The following is a 23,307-nucleotide window of genomic DNA, read 5'->3' on the forward strand; positions in this document are numbered from 1 at the left end:
ACTGGACCAATAGAAAAGATCCTGATAAGTAGAGGAAACACAGAAGTTGTCATGAACTTCATTTTGCTTGAATCCACAGTCCATGTTCATGGAAGCAGCAGTCAAGAAATCAAATGATGTATTATATTGATCGAGTCTGCTACAAAAGACGTTTTTGAGTGTGAATGAGCAAGGATGTCACGTTGAAGACTAAGGTACCCCTGACCAAAGCCATGATATTGACTCATACACAGGTAACTATTGGACAATAAATAAGGAAGATGGAAGAATTGAATTATTTAAATTATGGTATTGACACAAAAGATAGGAAGGACCATGGATTGACAGAAGAACAAACAAATCTGTCTCAGAAGAAATGCAACCAGACTGCTCCTTAGAAGGAAGGATGAGGAAACGCCATCTCAGCTATTTCGACATGTGTTCAGGAAAGAACAGCACCTGGAAGAGGACATGTTTGGTAAAGTAGAAGGTCAGTGAAAAAGGCGAACACTGACAAGGAGATGGATTAACACAGTGGCCAAAACAATGTTTTAAAATATAACAATTATTGTGAGGATGTCACAGTACTGGGCAGTGATTTGTTCTGCTATATATAGGACTGCTGAGACAGAATCAATGGTGCTTAATAACAACATGTATCCATCCATCCATCCGTCCGTCCATCCATCCATCCATCCATCCATTTTTCTATTCACCTCTCTCTATCATAAATATCACCAAGATAATTACTACAGAAAAGAAACAAAAGATCAATTTTCTTTTTTTTTACATTTTATTAGGGGCTCATACAACTCTTATCACAATCCATACATATACATACATCAATTGTATAAAGCACATCCTCACATTCCCTGCCCCAATCATTCTCAAAGCATTTGCTCTCGACTTAATTTTTCAACAAATTATTTATTATGATTACCACGAAGCCTCTGGATACAAACACTTTCACTAATAAAAGAACTTTTTCTCATACTTGCAACATAAGTTACTGAAATATGTTGAAAACAGATCAGTATAAACAAGAGAAATAATTTTTAAACAAACTAGCAGATTTGTGTCATTAACACACTAGCACAAGGAAATTAGGGAATCTTTAATTAAACATTTCTAAAAATCTCAGTTTTATCAATTAGATGTTTTGATAGTAGTCAGTCTAAATAACTTGTGTTGACAAAAGATGTTTTCATCAAAATAATTTTAAAATACTTTCAAACTTCCAATGAAATAAAACGATTGCCAAAAACTTTTAAACTTTATTTATTATTTTTTAAAAATCACTTTAATGGGGCTCTTACAACTCTATCACAATCCACACATCCGTCCATAAACTTCAATTTATTAATGACAGAGATATTCCAGTCTAATTTACCATTAGCTAGTTGCATAAGATAAAATCTATTAAGGCTATAATATTGCTTTTACTGGACCTAAATAAAAGTACTAATTATGGAGACTTTTCAATCTTAATTCTATTTTTTATTTGAATGGACAACAGTAAGAAATAGATTTAAAACAGTGGCGCTTCATCTATCTGTTAAATCCATTTACCACAACTTGCATTTAAAAATAAATTTCAAGTATTATAATTGTTCTTTTCATGAGGAATATATACTCACTTCACACTGTCATCATTCAAAATAATGTTGGTAGTCTTTTACATAGAGCCCCGGTGCTGTGCGATACGTGTTGGTCCGCTAACTGAAGTCAGCATTTTGAAACCAGCAGCTGCTCCGTGGGAGAGAGACAGGTCTTCCTACTCCTGGAAACTCACGGGAACTGTTCTACCCTGTCCTATGGAGTTGCTATGACTCTGAACCAACTGGGTGGCAGTGAGACTGTGGTGCTTGTTTATTTACCTGTTAGCATCCAGAACTAATACTCAGCATGCACGGAAAGATATTCCATTGCCGAACCTGTTTACCTTCCCTTATTTTGAAACTTGCTCCAAGTGGTTTTGGTAGTTTCTAAAACAACAATGACGCATATGAGTCTATTTTCCAAGAATCCCAATTTACCTAGTTTTTCATAGAAAAAGTGTCTTAGAATTTCTGAAATTCAACTCTTAAAAGGAATTTCTGGCAATGACATCACATTTTAGAAAGAATATTCATTTAACCCACTTTAAGAGACACACTCATTTGACGTCTTTGTTCTTATACATTATGCTCCAGTCATGAATTATAAACTTCCTAAAGGTGGAGACAATGTTATTTCCATCAAATAGTTCGTACCTCCTCTAGCCCTAACTACTCTGCCTACTCGATGCCAGCAAAGTGATGGATGGTGCTTTAAAAACGTTTGCTAAGTTGAAGTAATTTGAGACACACACACAAACCCACGTACACCTACATATATATGTATACATGCACACATACATTCATGAACCCTATAATGTGTATTTTGGCAATATTTGTCCACACATACATCTGGCCCCAATCCCCATAAGGTCTATTACATTAAAAATTCAATATGCATACAGTGGTTAAAAATACTAAGTGGGTGCTACTATGCAATGCGCATGAAAACGGTAATATTATTAGCATTTTATTTTTATTTAATTTTCCTTATATACAGAAAGGCTCACTATGTATTAAGACCAAAATGGGACTGTTAGGATTTAAATCCAAACTCAACATAAAGACAGATTTAGGAATGGAATAAGATTTTAAATCAAGGAATGTTTATATAATATGGTTTTCAAATCACGTGACAACTTATTTCACAGAGCATATCATAGATGTTAAACAACATATAACTAAATATATACATATATGTACTATATGTATATATAGATAATAAATATGCTTTTCCATTTTTCTATGGACTGGACAATTATGTAGATATAATATATGCACATTAATAATCTTTCTGATAATTTTCTATAAATTCAGGACTCATGCAATATAAATCTTGGCAAATGAATCAAGTTACTTGATAGATGAGCACTTTATGTCTGTTTCTATTTATACTGTTTTGCATATTTTAATTTTAGAATTACTGCTAGTCATGTTTCTGGGAAGAGAGCTACAAGAGTTTATACTTTATAAGGATCAATTGTGATGTACCATTTGTAGATTCCTCTTCCCTAGCTCATATGTACATGGGCAAAAAATATAAATCAACATTTAGCTAAATACATTAGCCTGTATATCATTTGAAGTTCAAATTAACTAGACTGTATAAAGCTGGTCTCTTATACTAGGCATTGTTATTTGGGTTAATTGGTGACTAAATAGATTTGACACTTTGTTGACAACATTTAATACTTAGAGATGAGATTTGCTGTAGAGTGATTGATTCAAATGAAAGTATCTATTATAACCAAACATCTTTCTCTTATCAGATCAAGCAAAATTTGAAGAGATTTTGAGTTAAATACATTGAAGCAACATGAGATTTAAAATATGGAGAGTTACAAGCAGTGCTAGTGCTATTTGATTTACATAGCTCAATAATTGAAAACATGGAAGAAAATCTTTATAAAGTTTTAAATATGTGTCTGAAGGATGTTATTGCTCTTGGAAATATTAACCCAGTGGAAAAACAGGAGGATAGAATTATTTAGACAGTGATACTCTAAAGATGGATGCATCTGGATTTTTCTCAATTCATCCTCTGCAGTCTGTTTCTTTAACCACTGACAACATAACCCCTGTCCGATGAACAACTGGCAACTTTTGAATATCTCCACGAATCCCGTCCTGTAGATACGATTCCATTTAGCACACTTTGCAGGAGCACACCTTCACGATCCAGGCACGATGCTTTGTTTTACCTGGGCAGAACATAGATATCTTGAGTTATATGTTGACATTTTAAAAAGAACATAAGCAAGAAGAGTGAGTTGGAGCTATGGAGGGAGAAGGGAGGAAGGGAAGACTGGGGGAAGGTAGGTTGTTGCTGTTGTGTGGTGCCTTCTAGTCAGTTCAGATTCATAACCACCCTATGCCAGCAGCACAAAACACCACCTGGACTCCCCTCACAATGGTTCTCATGGTTGAGTCCAGGGTGGCAGTCGCAGTGCTCATTCATCTCGTCCAAGGCTGCCCTCTTGTTCACTGCCCTTCCACGTTACTAAGCTTGATGTCCTTCTCCAAAGACCCGACTGTGAGAAGGCAGCTCTTCCTCAGTCATATTGTGAGGGCCTCCCATTCTGAGGGGCTCATTTTTTGGCACGGTCTCTGAGAATGTTGTGCAGCTCATTTCCACACGGGGTTTTCAGTAGTTGACAAGGTTTCAGGACTATCCACCGGGTTTTCAACGGCTAATGCCCGTGCAGTGAACAGCCTATTCCTTCGCTGTGTTTTGTCCGTCAGCTCTGCCGGAACCCGTTCAGTTTGGGTGACCCTGTGATGTCTGAAACACCAGGGACACAGCTTTCAGCGTCACAGCGACATACCAGCCACTGGCAGAAAATTGGTGGGAAGGAAAGTAAATATTGCCAATAATGTTGATAGAGCTCTGGGATGCATATAGCCCCGAATGAAGTATGGTAAGATAATATAATTAAAATACCCTGATCACCAATATCCCAGATAAATACATTTTAATTGTGCACATTACTAATATAGATAGATCCTTTTTAAAATTGCCATCGCAGGTGAAAATTTCAACACTGCATATTCAATTTCAAGCATGCAGTTCATTTGAAATTAGTAAAATTATACGTTTCAAACAGTGGATTTTTTCTTAGAGTGACCCAAAGTGGCAGATAAATTTGTGGGTCAAATTTTATAAATGTTAGAAAAATGGTTTGAGTTCTGGATCAGACAAGCATTTATTTCTCAGGTTACTTGAAATGCTATAATTGTAGGTTAACAATAATTAACTATCTCAAACCACAACTATGTTGATAATGAGACCATGTGTGGTAGCTCCTTTTTCCTACTGATAGCATTTTAAAAGCTTGTTCCTTGATTTAATCTTGCCAGCGTTTATGCCACATATATAAAAACTGTCATGTAAGTGTTTAAGTCTAAGAACTGTCAGTTTGTTGCTTAAACTCTTCCCTTTGGGAAACATTGAAAAATGATATTGTTGAACATAATGGGAAGAAAGATAGGATGTGTTTTTACTACTAACGTTGTTCCTACTTCTTCTCGAACATTAAAACAAAAAAACAAACAAACCCAAAAACACACTAACCCTAAGAAGTGTATTTTTGATGGTTATGGTTGATAGGATGCTCACACATCCCACGTTTTTTTCTGCTCCATGCATCATCGTCAGCCACCTCCAACACTCCAGTCCTGAATCTGTCCTACCTTCTGTTACCTGGTGTTGCTGGTGATTCATGAGCCAGAATAGTCAAAGGAAAAACAAAACATCTTGACTTTTCACAATGCAGTGGCTCCTGGAAACAGTGAGAAAGCCAGTTTTGCTCATCTGCTTCATGCAAATGTGGTATTGATTGACAATGATGTATATAGATCTATACGCATACTGTGCTATATAAAAACCACTGAAATGTTCTATCAATGGCACAATGTATACTGATTTTTAACTACCTCAGAATAATGCAAAACTCTTAGCTGAATGCATTGTTTTCTGAATTTTCGAGCTCTGTCATGTTATTGCTCTTTTCAGCTCTCCTCAACACACTAGGGAGTAAAATTATTAATTTTCCAAGCCACCATGGTAATACAATCTCAAGGTATTTCATTAATACTGGAATAAAAAATGAAAACCTTACTAAATTTAGTTTCTATATTAGTGTAAAGGCGAGGAGCATGGAACACCTTTTTCTTTTTCTTCTGAAAAATGGAGATAGAGCTTTTTAAACATGGCATGGACAATGATTAAGACAATATCAGTCCAAAGACAAAATAGAATTATTTTTGCAATGGCCTCTTTCAGATTCAAAAAAATGACCAGGTTAAAGAGTCAAAAACATCCACAACAAAAGCTTAATGTCCCTAAAAATCCCATAAAAGGGGAGGGGACCTTGGAGTTCACGCCGTGTCTCAGTGCCGCTATTATTAGCTGCCAGAGGGGTCCCCAGAGGTGGCAGTTAAGTATGAATGCCAGTAAAGAGGCCAGAAGCCTTCACAGACTCTAAGGCAGAAACTTTGATCTGGGATTCACCTGTGAGTCAAAACTCTTTGCTAATGAATTATTCCAAAGACAAGACCCTGCTAAGGGAGAACTTCCTCTCTCAGACAAGAGCTCAAGGTTCACTAGCGGGGTCAAAGTAACAGGAATGCTTTGGTCTGAAGTTGCTTTGCCCACCTTAATGGATTGTAAGCACCCACCTGGGTGTACGGTTTGCCCCTTCAGTACAGAGCGCACAGTGGCATGATGAATAAGGCAGAGTGCTCTAGAGATCAGGTGAGCCACCCCTCCACAAGGCATCTCAGCTATGACCTATCTGCAGACTCTGGCCCATTTACAAACAGGTCACCTTAGTCCATTCAGTGATGAAGAAACAGCAATGTCTTTGTAGAAATAAGCAATCGACATACTGAGTACCAAAGTCATTATATTTAAAGACAATCAATTTACACACTCGATCTCAGCCCTTTATAGACTTTCAAAAAATGTGATTTATTAATGGCATTTAAAAACTAATTATCTGTCAACATTTAAAAAATATCCCTCAGAAACACATTTTAGCTTTCCTGGGCATTGTTCTCCATTTTGCTCTCTACATATGCAAAGGAGTGTGAAGGTATAAAAGTGGGGGGGGGGAGAAACTATTTAGAGGATTTGCAAAGAAAAGGCTTTATTTTGAAAGAACAGTATATGAGGTGATATTTTTGAGCTGTGCTTAGATGTGAAAAAGATTTTGCTTTGTTTCCATTTTCTGTGAACTGTGTAAACAAGTGCCCATCATTCAAAATGATGCAATAAATATATTAATCACTTAGCATTGCATATATAAAACCATGTAAGGTCAATATCCACTTAAGCTAGAAGACTGACCACATTCGACTCTATCACTGAGAGATTTTGCACGTAGATGAGAATGTGAAAAGGAATTTTAAAAAGATGAGTGGTCAATCATCTTCTGCTTTCAGCTTTCAATACATTTCTTTCTATGTAAGGAATGTATTCATGGCATTAATTATAGAATTAGCAGGTAAAATAATTCTCCTGCTTTGAAGAAAATGTCCCAAAGCTCGTTATTTAAATACTCAATTTTTGTTTTTCCCCTTTAACTCAGGTGGTTAGTAATTTCCAGAAATACACCACTCACACATAGAAAATTCAAAGTAATATTTTCAATCTCTGAGACCCCCATGTGTGAATGCCTTGCTATTTTGGAGCTTACGTTTAGCCCAAATGAAGTTCATTTTGAAAAGTGGTCAGTCATATTTTCACACCTCATGCCACCAAATTCATGCAAGAAATGCAGAACTGGTTGATCACTTTGCCCGGGTATAGTTTTACGGATTTTGCCTGCTCATAGTTCCAGGCAAAGCCCATTCTCATAGAAATCGTTCTTCCTAAGCAAACACCTCGGTCAGAAGTGTCTTAATTTCTTATCACAGAATTTTATCCACACAAGGAGCAATAAATAATTCATGCTGCCGCCTCTTTGTTGTGTGTCCCTACCCTGCACAGAGCTGGAAGGCTGACAGCTGTGTCAGGTCCAAGCGCCAAAGATTTGACATGACAAGTGACTAACAAGTTTCTTTCAGTTCCTCGTGAAAGAAGACAATGCCCAAAGTGCAGAAAGAAATCCTGAAACAAAATAAAACTGCTTCTTTCTTTTTACCTAAGTGTTTGCTATGAGCTTATTTCAACCCACAAGCCCTGGTCATTTTCGAGTACAGCCCAGCCCCCTTTATTCCTCACACTCGCCTGGCCATTTACGCCTGGCCACGGATCAATATGAGCAATTCTTGGAGAAATACGATGTCTCCATGACAACCAAGCCACAAATTCTCAGTGGAAGGCAGTGAGACCAGTAGTGAACTCTCCAGAGGTTTCCAGGCCTATAAGGCAAGATGTCTAAAAATGCAGGAACGGACAGAGGAAAAAGCCAGAGTAATGCATCCTTTATTACCAGTTTAATGATGTCCGAGGTACCCAACAGTAGTCATCTCCTAAGTTAGGATTCTTTATTAGCATCTATATTTTCTAACCATTCGTTAGCTTTCAGTAGATCTTCTTGTTTATACCAACCAGAGGGAGCAGACCATATGAGAATCTCACTGAAGTTCTACTCACGTGAGAGCATTCCTGAATTTTCTTTCTACTGATACAAGAGCATACGCTGGGTCTATTCTGACCACAAACAACGAACCTCTCCTTGTCTAAAAAGTCACCTGATTTAACTGCTAGATAAAATTTGCAAGAGAAAATTCTAGTGAAACCTGGACCCCTCTAGGCAAAACTAAAGATAAGAGTTAAATCTTGTTTTCAGAGAGATATTTGCCGGGAACAATATCTTCTTTCTAAAAAGAGTGAGGCTGACCTATGTTTTCTTTTGATAGGCTGGTGGGACGTGGTGAATTTGCTGGTGAAAAATGCCTGCCCTTGCTAAAGATACCACTTTTCAGTTCTATGGGGTGTTCAAGCAGGCAGGCGGGAGGCTGAAATGGGGCACACAGTAGCAGTCAGTCATTTGAGGAATCTTGGTGGAGCAGAGGGGACTGAAATACAATGCCACTTCCACTGGGCCTATTGGGGTTCCAAGATGACTTCGGGGACCTGACATAGATTGCGAGCTGCACCTTTTCCTGAAAATTAAATCTCAGTAGCTCTCCTCCGGGAAGGACCAGGGGACTGTTTGCAGCTGCCCCCTGTCAGTGAAGGCGACAAGATTTGGAAATCTCTTCACTAAGCTGACAGGTCACCGAGAGGATGAATAAAAAATATGAAACATGGATCAGCACACAAAGATGCAGGAGGCTAGAGGGGACCCAGCAGCCAGAGAAAGCAGGAAAGAAAAATATTAAGGGAATGAGAGGGGTGGAAGTCAGATGGCTCTGTCAATCCTGTGGCTTTTGCAACGCGCCAAGGATGCCATTCAACTCTGACAGCTTTTAAAAAAGAAACAGAATTAGTACAAAACCAGAGAAACACAGACACGCAAACCCACACTTGAATGTTTCTGTCATCCAATGTATTTCTTTGATTTTTTTCTGTAAAGAAAATACAAACAAGCAATATTGACATCGGTTAGGTTTTACTGTGAGTGCAAGGTTGTCTTTTGTTTGGTTCTAAACCGCTGACAACACCCATGTCTGTCATGCTGACGGCCCCATCACAGTGTCCATGAGTCCTGCTTGTTTTTAGAAAGGTAAAGAGAATCGCGGTGATAACACGGACTGCCTTCTGTTTGCTCCCACGCTTCGCCTTCCCTTGATGCTCCTGACGATCCCATCGTGTGAAATATTTAACACGTTGCCATTTCTCCAAGTTTGAATCTCTGTCCCTCTTAACCAGTTTAGTCCGAAATGGATGATAATGAACTAATAGTGTCAGCTTCCCTTCTCAGTCCTAAAGCCTTTGTACTTCCTTGGACTGAATTCTTGATGAAAGAGGAAAAGATAACAGCTCCACACGGTGACCCCTAGAGGTGACCATTAATTTGACAGTGCAGCTGCCAAGAGAAAACAGCATTACAATGTTCTCTTCCCCCACCCCCCTTCCAAGGACCCCAAAGCCGTGTCAGATTTATCATTTTATACTTGACTATTTTTAAATGGCTTTCACCTGGACTCTCAGACTCTTCCAAGACACATCTGTCAGGCATGTCCTCTGCATCTTGGAAGCTTGCCGAGTTTGGGTTGCTGTCATGCTTGACCAGACTGACTGGAGCTATTAAAAGAGAAAGAGTGGGAAAGAAAAGAGAAAGGGACAATGAGAAGGTAGAAATAAGCACCATTAAAACCTTCCCCTCTCGGCCCACAGATCTTTCTAGGCACACACTCCGTAAACACAAATAATAAATTGAAATAAAATGTATCCTCTAAGTATTTATTGGCAGACATGTAATTAGTTGAAAAATCTATAGATGCGACTTTATCTTAGAAGAAAAATAAGTTTGTGGCATCAGCTTAAAAGCTACAAAGTAACAAAGTGATCCTTCTGAAGGAGCAATCGTATTTTTAATGCATAAATCTAAAACAATATAGTCAATTAACGGCAACAGGACACAGAGACAAGAACATCAGGCTAGTCAATTAGAAAGAAAGACCAGCTCAACGCTGGTGCAATGGTTCCTTTATCGCACAAATCACCGCTGGTGAACACTTTGCTAGCACGTTGGCTCTTAAAAAGTAGGGTACCAAGCGCAAACAAGTAAAAGCAAGACCCACAGCAAAGTCCATTTAGAAACATGGAACGGATGCATTGAAAAGGATAAGGCGGGCTAATGTTTTGACTGTTGAGTTCCCAGACTTTTTCTACGGAAATCAGAATTATGGACAGCAACTGAAGCTTAGTAGAGGAGCAAATTCCCATAAACATGTTAGACACAGAAATTCTGTTAGGGACACGTAGACTCGGGTGTCGTCCTTTCACACAAGTTATCGCACGCGGTGCAAATTGCATCTCCGCATTTCTATATTGCATTTGTGGCCATTGTCTTCATGAGTGTTCAGTGAAAAAGCAAAATAAACCTAAACAAAACTCCGCCAGTAAAAATTGAAGCCACATGCTTGTCTGAAACCAAACACTGCAAATATAAAGGGTCTTCAAAGAGTTGGTAGAAAAAATTAGCTTTTCATTCCATGTGTCCATAAATTTTTTGAAGCCCGATGTATATAGGAGGGGTACTCCTCTCCCCAAACCGGAATCTCCCCTCTTCAAAACTATGTCTTTAAATGACAAAACAAAGTGACAACCTTATCATCTTCAAAGTACTCTTCATTATACTTAATACGTCTGTCAAATTTGCGATTCCATTCTTGGAAACATTTTTCGAACTCATCTGTGTGGATGACTGACAGCACCTCCCTCGTTTTTTTTCTTCCCCTCTTCTATGTCGTCAAATCTCTTTCCTTTCATGTCGGGCTCCATCCGAGGAAACAAAAATAAGTCCAAAGGAGTGAGGTCAGGTGAGTCAGGTGCCCAGAGCAAGGGGGGCATGCTGTTTTTTGCCCCAAACTGGTGCACTGAGATGACTGGGAGCAGGTGCATTGTCGTGGTGGCAAAACCAGTCTCCCGTCTGCCACAAATCAGGCCTTTTATGTTGCAAACTGTTATGCAATCTTTTCCAAACCTCTAACTAGAAAGCTTGGTTAACAATCTGAGTTGACATTTTTCGTCTTTTCAGAAGTTGACGGACGTCCAGAACAAGAACAGGTTTGTCATCGATCAACATCTCACCTGTTTGAAAGGAGAAAGCCACTCGCACACTTGAGTTTTTCCCTATAGCGCTGTCCTTGTAAGCTGTGTTCAACATCACAACAGCTTCTGCGGTATTTTCCCCGGGTAGGAAACAAAATTTCAACGCCCCATGCTGTTCTCTTTAGAAGACCATCACAAAAAAACGAGGTTTGAGCAAAACCGCTTTTATGAAAAAATTCACTGTGACCAGAGAGAACTTTTCCAGGAGACGCCACTGGGAGCACTAACTCAGAGCGAGTTGCGGGATGTTCACTAGAGGGGAAAATGCGTGCCATGGAAGCTCCACCCAGCAGAGCTTTTTTCCAATTTGAGGGCGGGGCGGTACCCCCTCATATACTAGGGAGTATAAGGAAGTCTATCTGTTAGAATTTGGTGTGGTAATTCTACTCTTGACGCTTCCTACCTTAACAACATACACATATTATTATAAAAAGCTATGTTTATAAATCAGACGTGAAATAATAAGTGTGTTAGTACAGGGGAATGGGCTGGGTCATTGACACTCAATATTCATTAGGAAACAAGAGAGCAAAGTTAGGCGCTTGGAGACCGTGAGACTTCATACCGTTCCGTGGAACAAAGAAAACCAAGCTCCAACGCCTTGGGTCATCAAAACCTGAGAACATTTACACCCTTTTAAGGAGACCAGTAAAAAGAATTCTGGTTCCAAACAATCGCTTCGGAGAATTTCACCCACCCTGGCTGTGCTATGAAGATGTGATCACACAGAATAGTTAGATTCCGTTGCTTATTTACAATATTATTTTGTTTGGGAACAAGCTCTTCTACAAGTCTGCACAAAGTTCCTACTCTCAATGGAAGAATCTAACTTTTAATTTTCACATTGGGATTTTCTAGAAAACAATGTGGAGATTGGGAACATTTCATTCAACTCAGTGAGTTTTGCAGGTAACCAGTGTCCGGGCCTAGAAGGTAAATTCTAAAGATATGCAGAATTAAAGAAGGAAAACCAAATGTCGGGTATGTGGTTTACGCTATCGGTTTGATTGCTTGTTTAGACCCCAGTCAGACCAAGGAAGCATAGTTTTAAAATAACGTGTGGATGAGTTTGTGATTTAGAAGGCAGAAAACTGTACAGACACAAAATGCAGACCCTTTTGAATTGTACAGTCTAAGGAGTTATTGATGTAGCTGGCTGTAATTGAATTTGCTCAGTTTAGAGCGTACATAAGATTATTTTGAGTCCATAGATTTTTGTGAAATGTTTAAGTAGGTTAGTTAAATGCATTAAAATTGCGTAAAATATTGGTCAAGATTTCCTGACCTCGTTTAATACTTCTTATCTCTATATGCCTTATTAATTTCTTGTAATGTTTACATGGCTTTTAAAAATAGGTAATTAGACAGCTGAATTTCAATTTAACAGCGTTTGGGCAAATGCACTCATTACCTGTACCATCCAGGTTTTAATTAAACTTTTTCATCCATTTATTCATTTCTCCTACAAATATTTATCAAGCAGCAACATCTATAAGAATTTAATCCAGATTCAGGGGCCTGAAGGATTAGGACATAGAATTAGAACTACCTGCAACCATTTTTCCTGGCAATAAGCCCCAAATGAACCGCTATCCCAATCTTCTTCAGAAAGTTGTATATCATTTTAGGCACATAATCTTTCAACTGAAGGTAGTAGGGAAGACGAAGATTTTCTTTTATTATCTCCATTTTGAGGAGACAATGATTTGTGTGTGTTTGGAGGGGAGTCATTCTTTAGGTATTTTGCTCAGTTAATTTAGATATTTAGTTTAGTTATATTTTAACTTTCTAATTGTATAGGATCTGTCACTTTTACTGGGTAGTCTATAGAACACCCAATTAAACTGACTGTAGAAGAAACCCTTACATTCAGCCAATTGGGAACAAGACAGTGGAAAGGTTAATTACTGCCATTCCACGTTTTTTTTTCTTCCTCTCCCTGTCTGATAAACTAATCCTGGCAATTGTTCTTCTGGGTGTTTCCTGTGATGTTTCATCATTAAACTCTGACATGATGTGTGACCAAGGCTTCGTTAATGAATCATTTCAAAAATGATGAAATCAACAAATCTCGATCGAGGGCTTATTAGGGCTGGAACTCTGAGCTACACTGGGTAAGAGATGAAAAAGAAGAAGAAGACGCTTTTAATGTGCCCTCATACAACTTGTGATCTAGTTGAGGTCCAGGGAAAGGACCTCACAGCAGTGTGAGCTATACCCCTTCCAGAGTGAGATGACTTTTGGGAGTGCAGAGTGGTCTTCTGCTGAGTGATCGAATCAAGGTGACAATTGAATCAGACCTATTTGCGTGGGAATGTGGGCAGCCCAAAGAACCCTCACTGAAAATAGAAGAACAAGGTGCAAGCTGAGGAACACCAAAGAAACACATTGCCCCAATGCCACAAATATATTTGTTAACATCATGTCCCTGACTACCCTGGTGGGTCTTTTGATCAAATTCTTCTTACTTGTCTCTTTGAGCTTTTCCTCAGTTGCTGCTGTGACTAATTCTTCTCACCTGTAGAAACTAGCTATAGGCAGTTTTTCCGCCTCTTGCCTTAGATAGTCAATACTTTGATCTTTACTGATGGTGGGCCCATTTATCACCGTAAGCTGTCCTTTCACCATACGTATTGACTTTTATTTATCAATACCAAACTCCATTTGTAGCTCATCACTAAGTTCTTGGATATTTTCAGTTGTTTTTGAAGGTGCATTTTAGAACTTGGCAGAGAGATACTTTTGACATCAATATACTGCAAATGGTTGCTAGGCTCAGCCTTATGACTTTAAGTCAACTGTTTATTTCCTCTTTAATGGATTCTGAAATAGTCCACATTTGGGGGTGGGGGTGGGGCAAAAAAGACAAATTCTTCTTGACAGTTCTTCCATGAAAAGATGTAAGGCAATTCCATTTACTCATCATGCACCTAAAAATATTGACAACGGAAAAGCTAATGTTCTAAATATCTTTGACCGTCTTAGGCAGCTATGGCGGTGGGGAGAGCACAAGTTTTGGACTGCTATGCTGGACTTTGCCATTTTTAATTCGAACATAATTCTTCTAGATCCTAAATAAAGCAATGGTTCGGCGGAAGGCTATATGAAATTAGAACTTCTTAAACTAAATACAATCAGATATTCACAGGAAACCTAAAATATTGAATGAGATAAAAGAAGTGATGCCAGGGGCTTGGGTGGAGAGCAAATGTTTTGAGAATGCTGAGGGCAACGAATGTACACATGTGCTTTACACAATTGATGTATGTATGGATTGTGAGGGGAGTTGTATGAGCCCCTAATAAAATGATTTAAAAAAACGAGGAGCTGATACCAAGGTCTCAAGTAGAAAGCAAATGTTTTGAGAATGATGATGACAACAAATGTACAAATGTGCATGATACATGGATGGATATATAGATGGTGATAAGAGTTGTACGAACCATCAATAAAATGATTGGGGGAAGAAAGAGTCATCGCTGTTTCCGTAGCAATGCTTTTTCACACTCAATTTTCTATTTTGGACAGTTCCCCGCTAAATATCCCTTCCATTCTTTGCTCGCCATTTCGATACAGATGCCATCAGATGTTAAAGGTGGCTACGCTGAGGCAGCAAAATACTCCACGATATTTTACCCCACCTCCTCCGCAGAAAGCGATCACCACTGGAACAAAGGCTCTCAGTCCCTCCCCAAGAGCGGTTCTCCCGCTGTTCTAGGACAGAAAGCCCCCATGTCAAAAATCTATGCCATTTACAGGATCAGTAAAATCTGTGGATCCAAGTAAAAGTTTCAATACAACTTATGAATGGTTTAAAAATAGATCTTACTCATCAAATGCTTGAGCTTTTTTGAAGTTCTAGAGAGATTAATAGAGAAATCACTAATACAAAGGTTCTGCTATTTGTGATGTTGGTCAACTGAAGTAGAAGAAATCACTGTAGCACCAGATAAAGACTCAGCTATAAACAATCCTAAGCCCATTTAATGGTATAAAAAATAATAGGAAGGTTGCTGATGTCAGTAATGACCACTCAGATAGATGAAACAAGCAATGCAAAGAAGTACAAAAGTCCAAGTTTCAAATCTTTTAGCACAGCGTGATGACATATATATATATATATATGAAAGAAAGTAAACCATTACATTCAAGTCAAAGTAAATGCTATTGTAATGCTGGCAGCACCAATTGTGCTCCAGTTTAAATCAAAGGGCAGCAGAGTCCATGAAAATAAACTTGATGTGATGAAACTAAATGCATAAGCAAAGAGACTGTCATCTGCAGAGATCCCAAATTCAGTTTACAAAGCGGCTCCTTTCCACACACATGCCTTATCAGGAAAGCCTAGCTGGCGAAAGAACTCTGTAATGTTACTCTTGCCTCTAGAGCATCTCCTGAGATAACCAAGTGAGAGGTATTCCGCTTATATTTGATGGGCAATGGCTTCATCCTGCTTCAGACTTCCAGCTTATTTAGTTTTCAATAGGGCCTGGACACTTAGGAAAAACAAAAACATATAAAGATGTCTAGAATTAAATAAGATATTTAATATTTCTGTATTACTCATAATCCCCCCCAACCATTTTATTGGGGTCTAATGCAGATATCGTATCATTTCATAATTCAACCACATCAAGCAGTATTGTACAATTGCTATCACAATCAGTTTTGAAACACTCTCTTCCTTCTTGAACTCCTTGACGTCAGCTCCTTTTTGACACCCCCACCCCACTGTAGCTCACAGAATTCCCTTTTATGCATACAGTCAGCAAAATGAGCTAACGTTGGACTTCCATGTGTCTTTTATCTTCCTGCAATTGTAATGTGATGCGGAATATAATTTCCTAGGTGGTATTTTCTAATATGAACTAGTTTAAGGATGACATACTTTTTAACTGGTAATGAAATGAATCTTCCAAAGTGTGAAAAGCAACTGATATTTTGCTATCCTTACCTAGATGTGTAAATGTGATTGTGTTATTTAAATTTTGTTTCGGGCTTCATACACAGAGAGAAATATTGAGTAGGCTACCCAACTTATATGGAGTAGATAAATGTGAATACGAAATTGGTATTGATCAAAACATTCCTTTATTACTCTCAACTATAAAAATACCTGCATTATCCAGGATTTTTGAGCAATGACCTGCATTGCTCAACGCAGGTAAGGCTGATAAGCAAGTAACCTTTGGACTACTATGAGGTCCAAGAATTTATCAATAGCATGCATCAAATTACTGATTGAAATTCGTAACAAGGAATCTTAACATCAAAAATAATAATAACAAAATATATTAATTTTACATTGTGTCTTTAAAGGAGAAATGTAAGGTCAGACCTCACACTTACAGCTCAAATGTACCCAAACATACCTAAAATATGTCATTAATACCACAGGGTGGTCTTTATAAAGAATTCCCTGCATGCTTCATTTCTGAATGGAAAATAAAAATTCTTATTATTTAGAACCAAAATATATGTTCAACTCAAAGGCAAAAAAACAAAAAACAAAGAATTTCACCAAAGAAGAAAATATCTGACTTCACAGAGAGAAAATGCATTGTACTAGTAACAAAAAACCTCAAATGATAAGACTCGGGAGATTTTATTTCCAATGCTTCTTCTGCTCACAGTGTGACCTTGAACATGCCTTTTCACTTTCCAACCGGGGGTTCTCTCATTGATAGAGGAAAGAGTTAGATGAAGCAAGTTTCTAGAGCATCCCCAGCTCTAATACTCAATGTGGTGCAATTTAAGACTCCAAGAGGAAGTACCCACTCTGTCTACTGCTGAGCAGGACACCAAGAGAGTTAAGTGTGGATCAGACATATCTTGGCAAAAATGAGCACTGAGGTCCTTCTTGAAGTAATAATGGCTGTTTTCCTACAAGTGATGATGTTTTGTCTGGTTGAAGAATAGTGGTCATCAGGGCATCTGCAGGTGGCTGGGATACCAAAGTGAGAAAGCTTTATGCAAAGACTCAAAAAATAGTGCCTGGTCCATTAGACTACTGCTAGGAACACATGCTATGAGTCAGCTTTGAGACGGTGCCTTTTTGAGAAGAACAAACAAGGTGGCTTCTTGACAAAGAAAAGCTTGCCAATGGTATATAAAAATCTCTATAAAAAAGAGGAAGTTTATTTAAAGGTGTTATTCTGTATCCTTCTTGGGATCATATTCATTTTCATAGCAACCCTATTATTTATAAATCAATGGGAAGAGCAGGAACTTTAGCACAAGACAAACCCTTCACTAAATCAGTTAGGTCACAGAATAATTGCAAGAGGACAATGGTTTGGAAACATCATTGACCTAGAAGTTACATGGTTTGGATGAGAGTTAGGCTGCATGAACACTACATTACTCTCATGATTGGCTCTTCTCCGTCTATAGTTCTCCAGGCATGAAGAGGTGCTCAATTATGATTATTTATAAAGGATAAATGGTGTTAAAGAGCATTATCATTTTCTTGTGAAGTTAAACAAGAGGCCTCAAAAAGTTTATAGAAAGTGACATCGTTTCATTTCATTGCTCATTCATTAAAAAAATAATTTTATTGAGCTATAATTAATACAACTTACAATTTAATAGTGCAATCACAGTAAGAAGGATTGCGCAACCATCACTACCATCAGCCTTGGGCATTTTCTTCCTTCTTGTCCCCATTGCTGTTGACTTCCCATTTCCCCTACCCTCCCCTTTCCTGCCCCCGAGGAAATATTATTTCAGTTACTGTCTTCAAACATCCTGGCTTCCCTATAAAAATACACATAGAAAACAAGGATAAAGCCCAGAAAAGAAGACCCAGCAACCATGATCATATAAAACTGGGAAAGACCTCAATGTAAGAAAAAGCAAACAATATGAAAACTTTAGGATAATTTGAAAGTGGAACCAAACTTGCTCATATTTTCCTCTATTTAAATCCCTAACTGGAAGAAGTTGTTTCTAATGCTTTTGCATGGAAGGTTAGGTCAAAGAAACTATTGTGTCTTAGGCCTGGCATGGAAGCCATGTCTAATCAAGATATTTCAACTCTAATGTGGAAAGAGATTATAGAGATGCATTGGGTTGTAGGATGAATCAGGTATGTGCATGTGTAAGCTGGGAAGCGGAGAATACTGATGATGTAGCTATTTCCCTTCATTATACTGCATTGCTTCATTCCAAGCTGATAATTTTCATAAGTATGGATGAGGGGTCTGGTGGTCCTTTAGAGTACTTTTTTTGGGGGGTGGGGGTGGGGGGGACACACAAAGTTCCAAGGAGAGAAGTGGTAAGCCAATGAGTACACACTTTTTGAAAAAAAGAAACACAACAAAACACCTCAACTCAAATCCAATTCTATAAATTTGGTCTTTGGACAAAACACCTCAACTCAAATCCAATTCCATAAATTTGGTCTTTGGACAGAGTCAGTAATTTAGAGTGTGATTGAAACAGCTAGGGTAATTTTACTTAATACTTTAAGATATATATATCTTTATTATTAATTTGGTAACGAAGAGAATTTCTAGAAGAAATAACTAAGCTAGTGAAATTAGTAAGCCCCAAACCCAGAAGTATAGGTAATGAATGAATTCTACGATTGTATCTGAAATTAACTCTTGTAATCTTCATGCAATTCAGTTTCTGCAACAGACAGCTGACTTTCCTCAAAGGACTCCAAATCTCATGACAGATACAAAAAATGTATTCATTTTACTGTTCTGAGGTTCAAGGGAATACTAACTTAAAAGTAGTATTAATTTCTAAAGAAGAAAACAAATAGATTCAAATGTTTTGATGAGTGAAGAACAATTAGTAAAGAGAGAATTTTATAGTAACATTTCAGCTTACATTAAAAATGTAGGCCAAGAAAGCAAGAGACCTTTCAATAAAAAGAAAATCAAGTTAACATTTGAGGCTAAAGATAAACATGATTTCTATGTGAATTTAAGATAGTCAATGAAATCGTGCAATCACAACAGAGTCCACAGCTATCCATAAGGGGAAGTAGTAAATCATTTATTTCTTAAATCAGTGGTAGACAAAAAAAGTCAAATGTCACTAGCATTGGAATTCGTAAAAGTAGCAACCATTCCAGAAGCTAAATCTAAGACAACACCATCAGTACAGGGGGACTGGCTGCCAGATGGCCCCACGTTTGCAGTTGATATGTGTCTCCTCTCAAGGGAAAATGCTCGCCTTAGATGGGTAGTCAATTGTCCGAACCCTTTCATCTCCTAGATAGGAAATGCAAAATAAGGAAATCAAATGAGCTAGGCTACATCTTTGTTTTCAAGTTCTTTATCAAGCATCAGAATGGCCCATGGAACAAGAAGTCTATGCTACCATATTTTGTTTCTATCAGTAGGTTTAGCTACTCTGAATGCATTTATTTTTTATTTGAATTTGGGTGCAGGGTAGCAACAATGAAACAGAACTTTCCTCTAGTTCTGAAATGCGTCCTCCCTCCACTATCATGATCCCAATTCTACCTTACAAATCTAGCTAGATCAGAGGATGCACACTGGCACAGATAGGAACTGGAAACACAGGGAATCCAGTGCAGATGATCCCTTCAGGACCAGTGGTGTGAGGGGTGATACTGGGAGGGTGGAGGGAAGCTGGGGTAGAAAGGGGGAACCAATTACAAGGATCTACACATAACCTTCTCCATGGGGAATGGAAAACAGAAAAGTGGATCAAGGGAGATGTACAGTGTAAGATATGGCAAAATAATAATAATTTATAAATTATCAAGGGTTCATGAGGGAAGGGGGAGCAGAGAGGGAGGAGGAAATGAAGAGCTGATATCAAGGGCTCAAGTAGAAAGCAAATGTTTTGAGAATGATGATGGCAACAAATGTACAAATGTACTTGACACATGGATGTATGTATGGATTGTGATAAGAATTGTACAAGCCCCCAATAAAAATAATTAAATATATATATATAGATAGATATAGATATGTATCAATGTACTTTAGGACTTACTGAAACTGAATGGAAGATATTTCTTTTTTTTTCTAAATCATTTTACTGGGGGCTTATACAGCTCTTATCACAATACATACATAATATATACATTGTGTCAAGCACATTTGTACATTTGTTGGCATCATTATTTTAGAAACATTTTCTTTCTACTTGAGCCCTGGGTATCAGCTCATTTCTTCCCTCCCCCATAACCATCCTCCCTCCCTCCCTCAGGAACCCTTGACAATTTATAAATTGTTATTATTTTTTTCATGTCTTATACTGACTGATGTCTCCCTTCACCCACTTTTCTATTGTCTGTCCTCCAGGTAAGGTGTTATATATAGAGCATTGTGATTCGTTCCCCCTTCCCCTCCTGGTATTGCTACTCTCAATATTGGTCCTGAGGGGTTCATCTGTCCTGGATTCCCTGTATTTCCAGCTCTTATCTGTACCTGTGTACATGCTCTAGTCTAGGCAGATTTGTAAGGTAGAATTGGGATCATGATAGTGGGGGGGGCATTAAAAAACTAGAGGAAACTTTCCAGAAGACATGTTTCAAAGCTAAAACTATACATTCTCACGGCAAGCGAGTCACTGCTGACTCCTAGTGACCTCCTGAGGTTTTTGAGACATTAGTTTACAGGAGTGGAAACCCCATTCTTTATCCCAGGGAGCAACTGGAGGTGTTGAACTGACCATGCAGATCACTGCCAAACACACAGCCACGATCCCACTACTGCTTTTAATACAACCAGCAGCAACAATATTTTCTTATACCCCACACCCAACTTTAATATTCACCCCAGGTATGGAAGGCTAGATGGTCTGCCACCACTGGTGACTCGTATACTTCCACTGGTTATTCTTAAACTTAAACATATGAAATGAATGCACTCATTTAGAAACATCTCTTTTGCTAGAAGACAAATAGTAGAAATGTGGTGTCTCAAATTCTCACCTTGTTTCATTGCACCCCACTCAATATATTGTGTAATTTATCTAAAGATGACTTTGAAAAGTGGAACAATTCTATGAGCAAAATATTTAACGATGCCAGAACCATCAAAAGAAGATAGAAGGGATGCACAGAGTCACTGTACCAAAAAGACCTAATTGACATGCCACCATGTCAGGAGGTAGTGTATAAGCAAGAGCCAATGGTGCTGAAGGAAGAAGTTCAAGCTGCACTGAAAGCATTAGTCAAAAGCAAGGCTCCAGGATTTGATGAAATACCAATTCAGATCTTTCAACAAGCTGACAAAGCACTGGAAGCATTCATCCCCTTAAGCCAGGACATTTAGAAGACAGCTATTTGACCAACTGACTGGAAAACAGCCATAGTTGCACCTATTCCAATAGAAGGTGACCCAAGAGAATGCTCAAACTCTTGGAGAATATCACTGATACCACACGTCAGTAAAATTTTACTGAAGATCATTAAACAATGATCGCAGTAGTACGTTTACAGAAGCTTCCAGAAGTTCAGATAGGATTCAGAAGAGGATGTGAAATGTGGTATTATTAATGTCAGATGGATGCTGGCTGAAAGCAGAGAATAACAGAAACATAGAAACATGTTTACTTGTGTTTTATTGGATGGATCATCATAAACTATGGGTAACCTTGAGAAGAATGGCAATTCCAGAGCACTTGATGATATTCATGCAGCACCTGTACATAAAGCAAGAGGTAGTTGTGTGGTTGGAACAAGGGGGTACTCTATGGTTTCAAATCAGGAAAGGTGTGAGGCAGGCTTGTAACCTCTTACCATACTTATTCAATCTGTATGGTAAGAAAGACCAGAGAAGGTGGCTTACGTGAAGACAAATGAGGCATCAGTACTGCAGGAGAAACACTTATGCACAACCTGTGACACACAGATTATACGAACTTGCTTGCTGAAAGTAAGGAGGACCTGAAGCAATTGCCAATGAAGATCAAGGATTGCATCCTTCAGTATGGATTACAATTCAGTGTAAAGAAGAAAAAAATCTTCATAACTCGACCAATTGGTAATGAATGGACCAACAGGCAACATCATGATCAATAGAGAAAAGATTGAAGTTGTCAAGAATTTTGTCTTGTTTGAATCCACAATCAAGGCTCATTAAAGTAGCAGATACGAGATTATAAAATGAGTTGTGTTGGGTAAATCTGTTGCATAAGACTTCTTTATGGCAGGATGTTACAGTGAGTACTAAGGTTGACCTGACCCAACCCATGGTATTTTCAATTGCTTCATACACGTGTGAAAGTTGGACACAGAATAAGGAAGACCCAACAAGAATTGATCCATTCGAATTGCGATGCTGGCAAAGAATATTGAAAGTACCATGGATGGCTAAAAGGATAAATAGATCTTTGTTGGAAGAAGTAAGGCCAGAGTGCTCTTCAGAGGCAAGGATAACAAGACTTCATTTTACATACTTTGGATATATTGTCAGGGGAAATCAGTGCACGTAGAAGAGCACCAGTCTCGGAAAAATGGAGGAGCATCAATCAAAAAAGAGGAAGGCTCATCAAGGAGATGGATTGACACAATGGCTTCAACAATGGGCTCAGGCACAGGAACAATGGCAAGGGGCCAGAGGATTGTTGAGTATTTCGTTCTGTCATCCATAGGACCCCAATGGGTTATAACTAACGGGATGGCACCTAACAAAAACTACAGCAGCAACAACAAAGGAAAACCAGTCACATAAATCTACTGAGACTTTCAGAAAGGGATGCTCAACACAAAGGAAATGTCACACTTATGGAACCAGGAAATAGGAAACAAAGGTAAAAGGCATATTTAGATGAGAGAGTATAAGACCATTTTTGAGAGCAGTGCAAACCACTACCCTTACTGGATTTTTACAAATTATTTGGAAGAATACACGGCAAAATCTTCATGGTTGTAAATAACATTCAGGGTTTCGGAGTAAAGAAATGAAGGACTGATCATATAAATTGTATAATGAAAAGTAATTGTAAGGCAGAATCAATAGGAATAACTGTTGCATACATATTGCAGTATAGTTCAGTTCTGGGAAACATTTT

General features: G+C 38.3%; 1 protein-coding gene across 1 annotated transcript in view; it reads right to left on the reverse strand.

Moving 5' to 3' along the window:
* Positions 1–3,719: 3,719 nt before the first annotated feature.
* Positions 3,720–23,307, reverse strand: part of WDR72 (WD repeat domain 72) — a 250,223-nt gene continuing 230,635 nt past the window's right edge. Inside the window, exons 18-19 of the mRNA XM_075531694.1 lie at positions 9,664–9,768; positions 3,720–3,775 (exon numbers count right to left, since the gene is read on the reverse strand). Coding sequence (XP_075387809.1) covers positions 3,720–3,775; positions 9,664–9,768 — 161 coding nt within the window. The remainder of the gene's footprint in view (positions 3,776–9,663; positions 9,769–23,307) is intronic.

Source organism: Tenrec ecaudatus, chromosome 14, assembly GCF_050624435.1.
Source record: "Tenrec ecaudatus isolate mTenEca1 chromosome 14, mTenEca1.hap1, whole genome shotgun sequence".
NCBI classification, from domain to species: domain Eukaryota; kingdom Metazoa; phylum Chordata; class Mammalia; order Afrosoricida; family Tenrecidae; genus Tenrec; species Tenrec ecaudatus.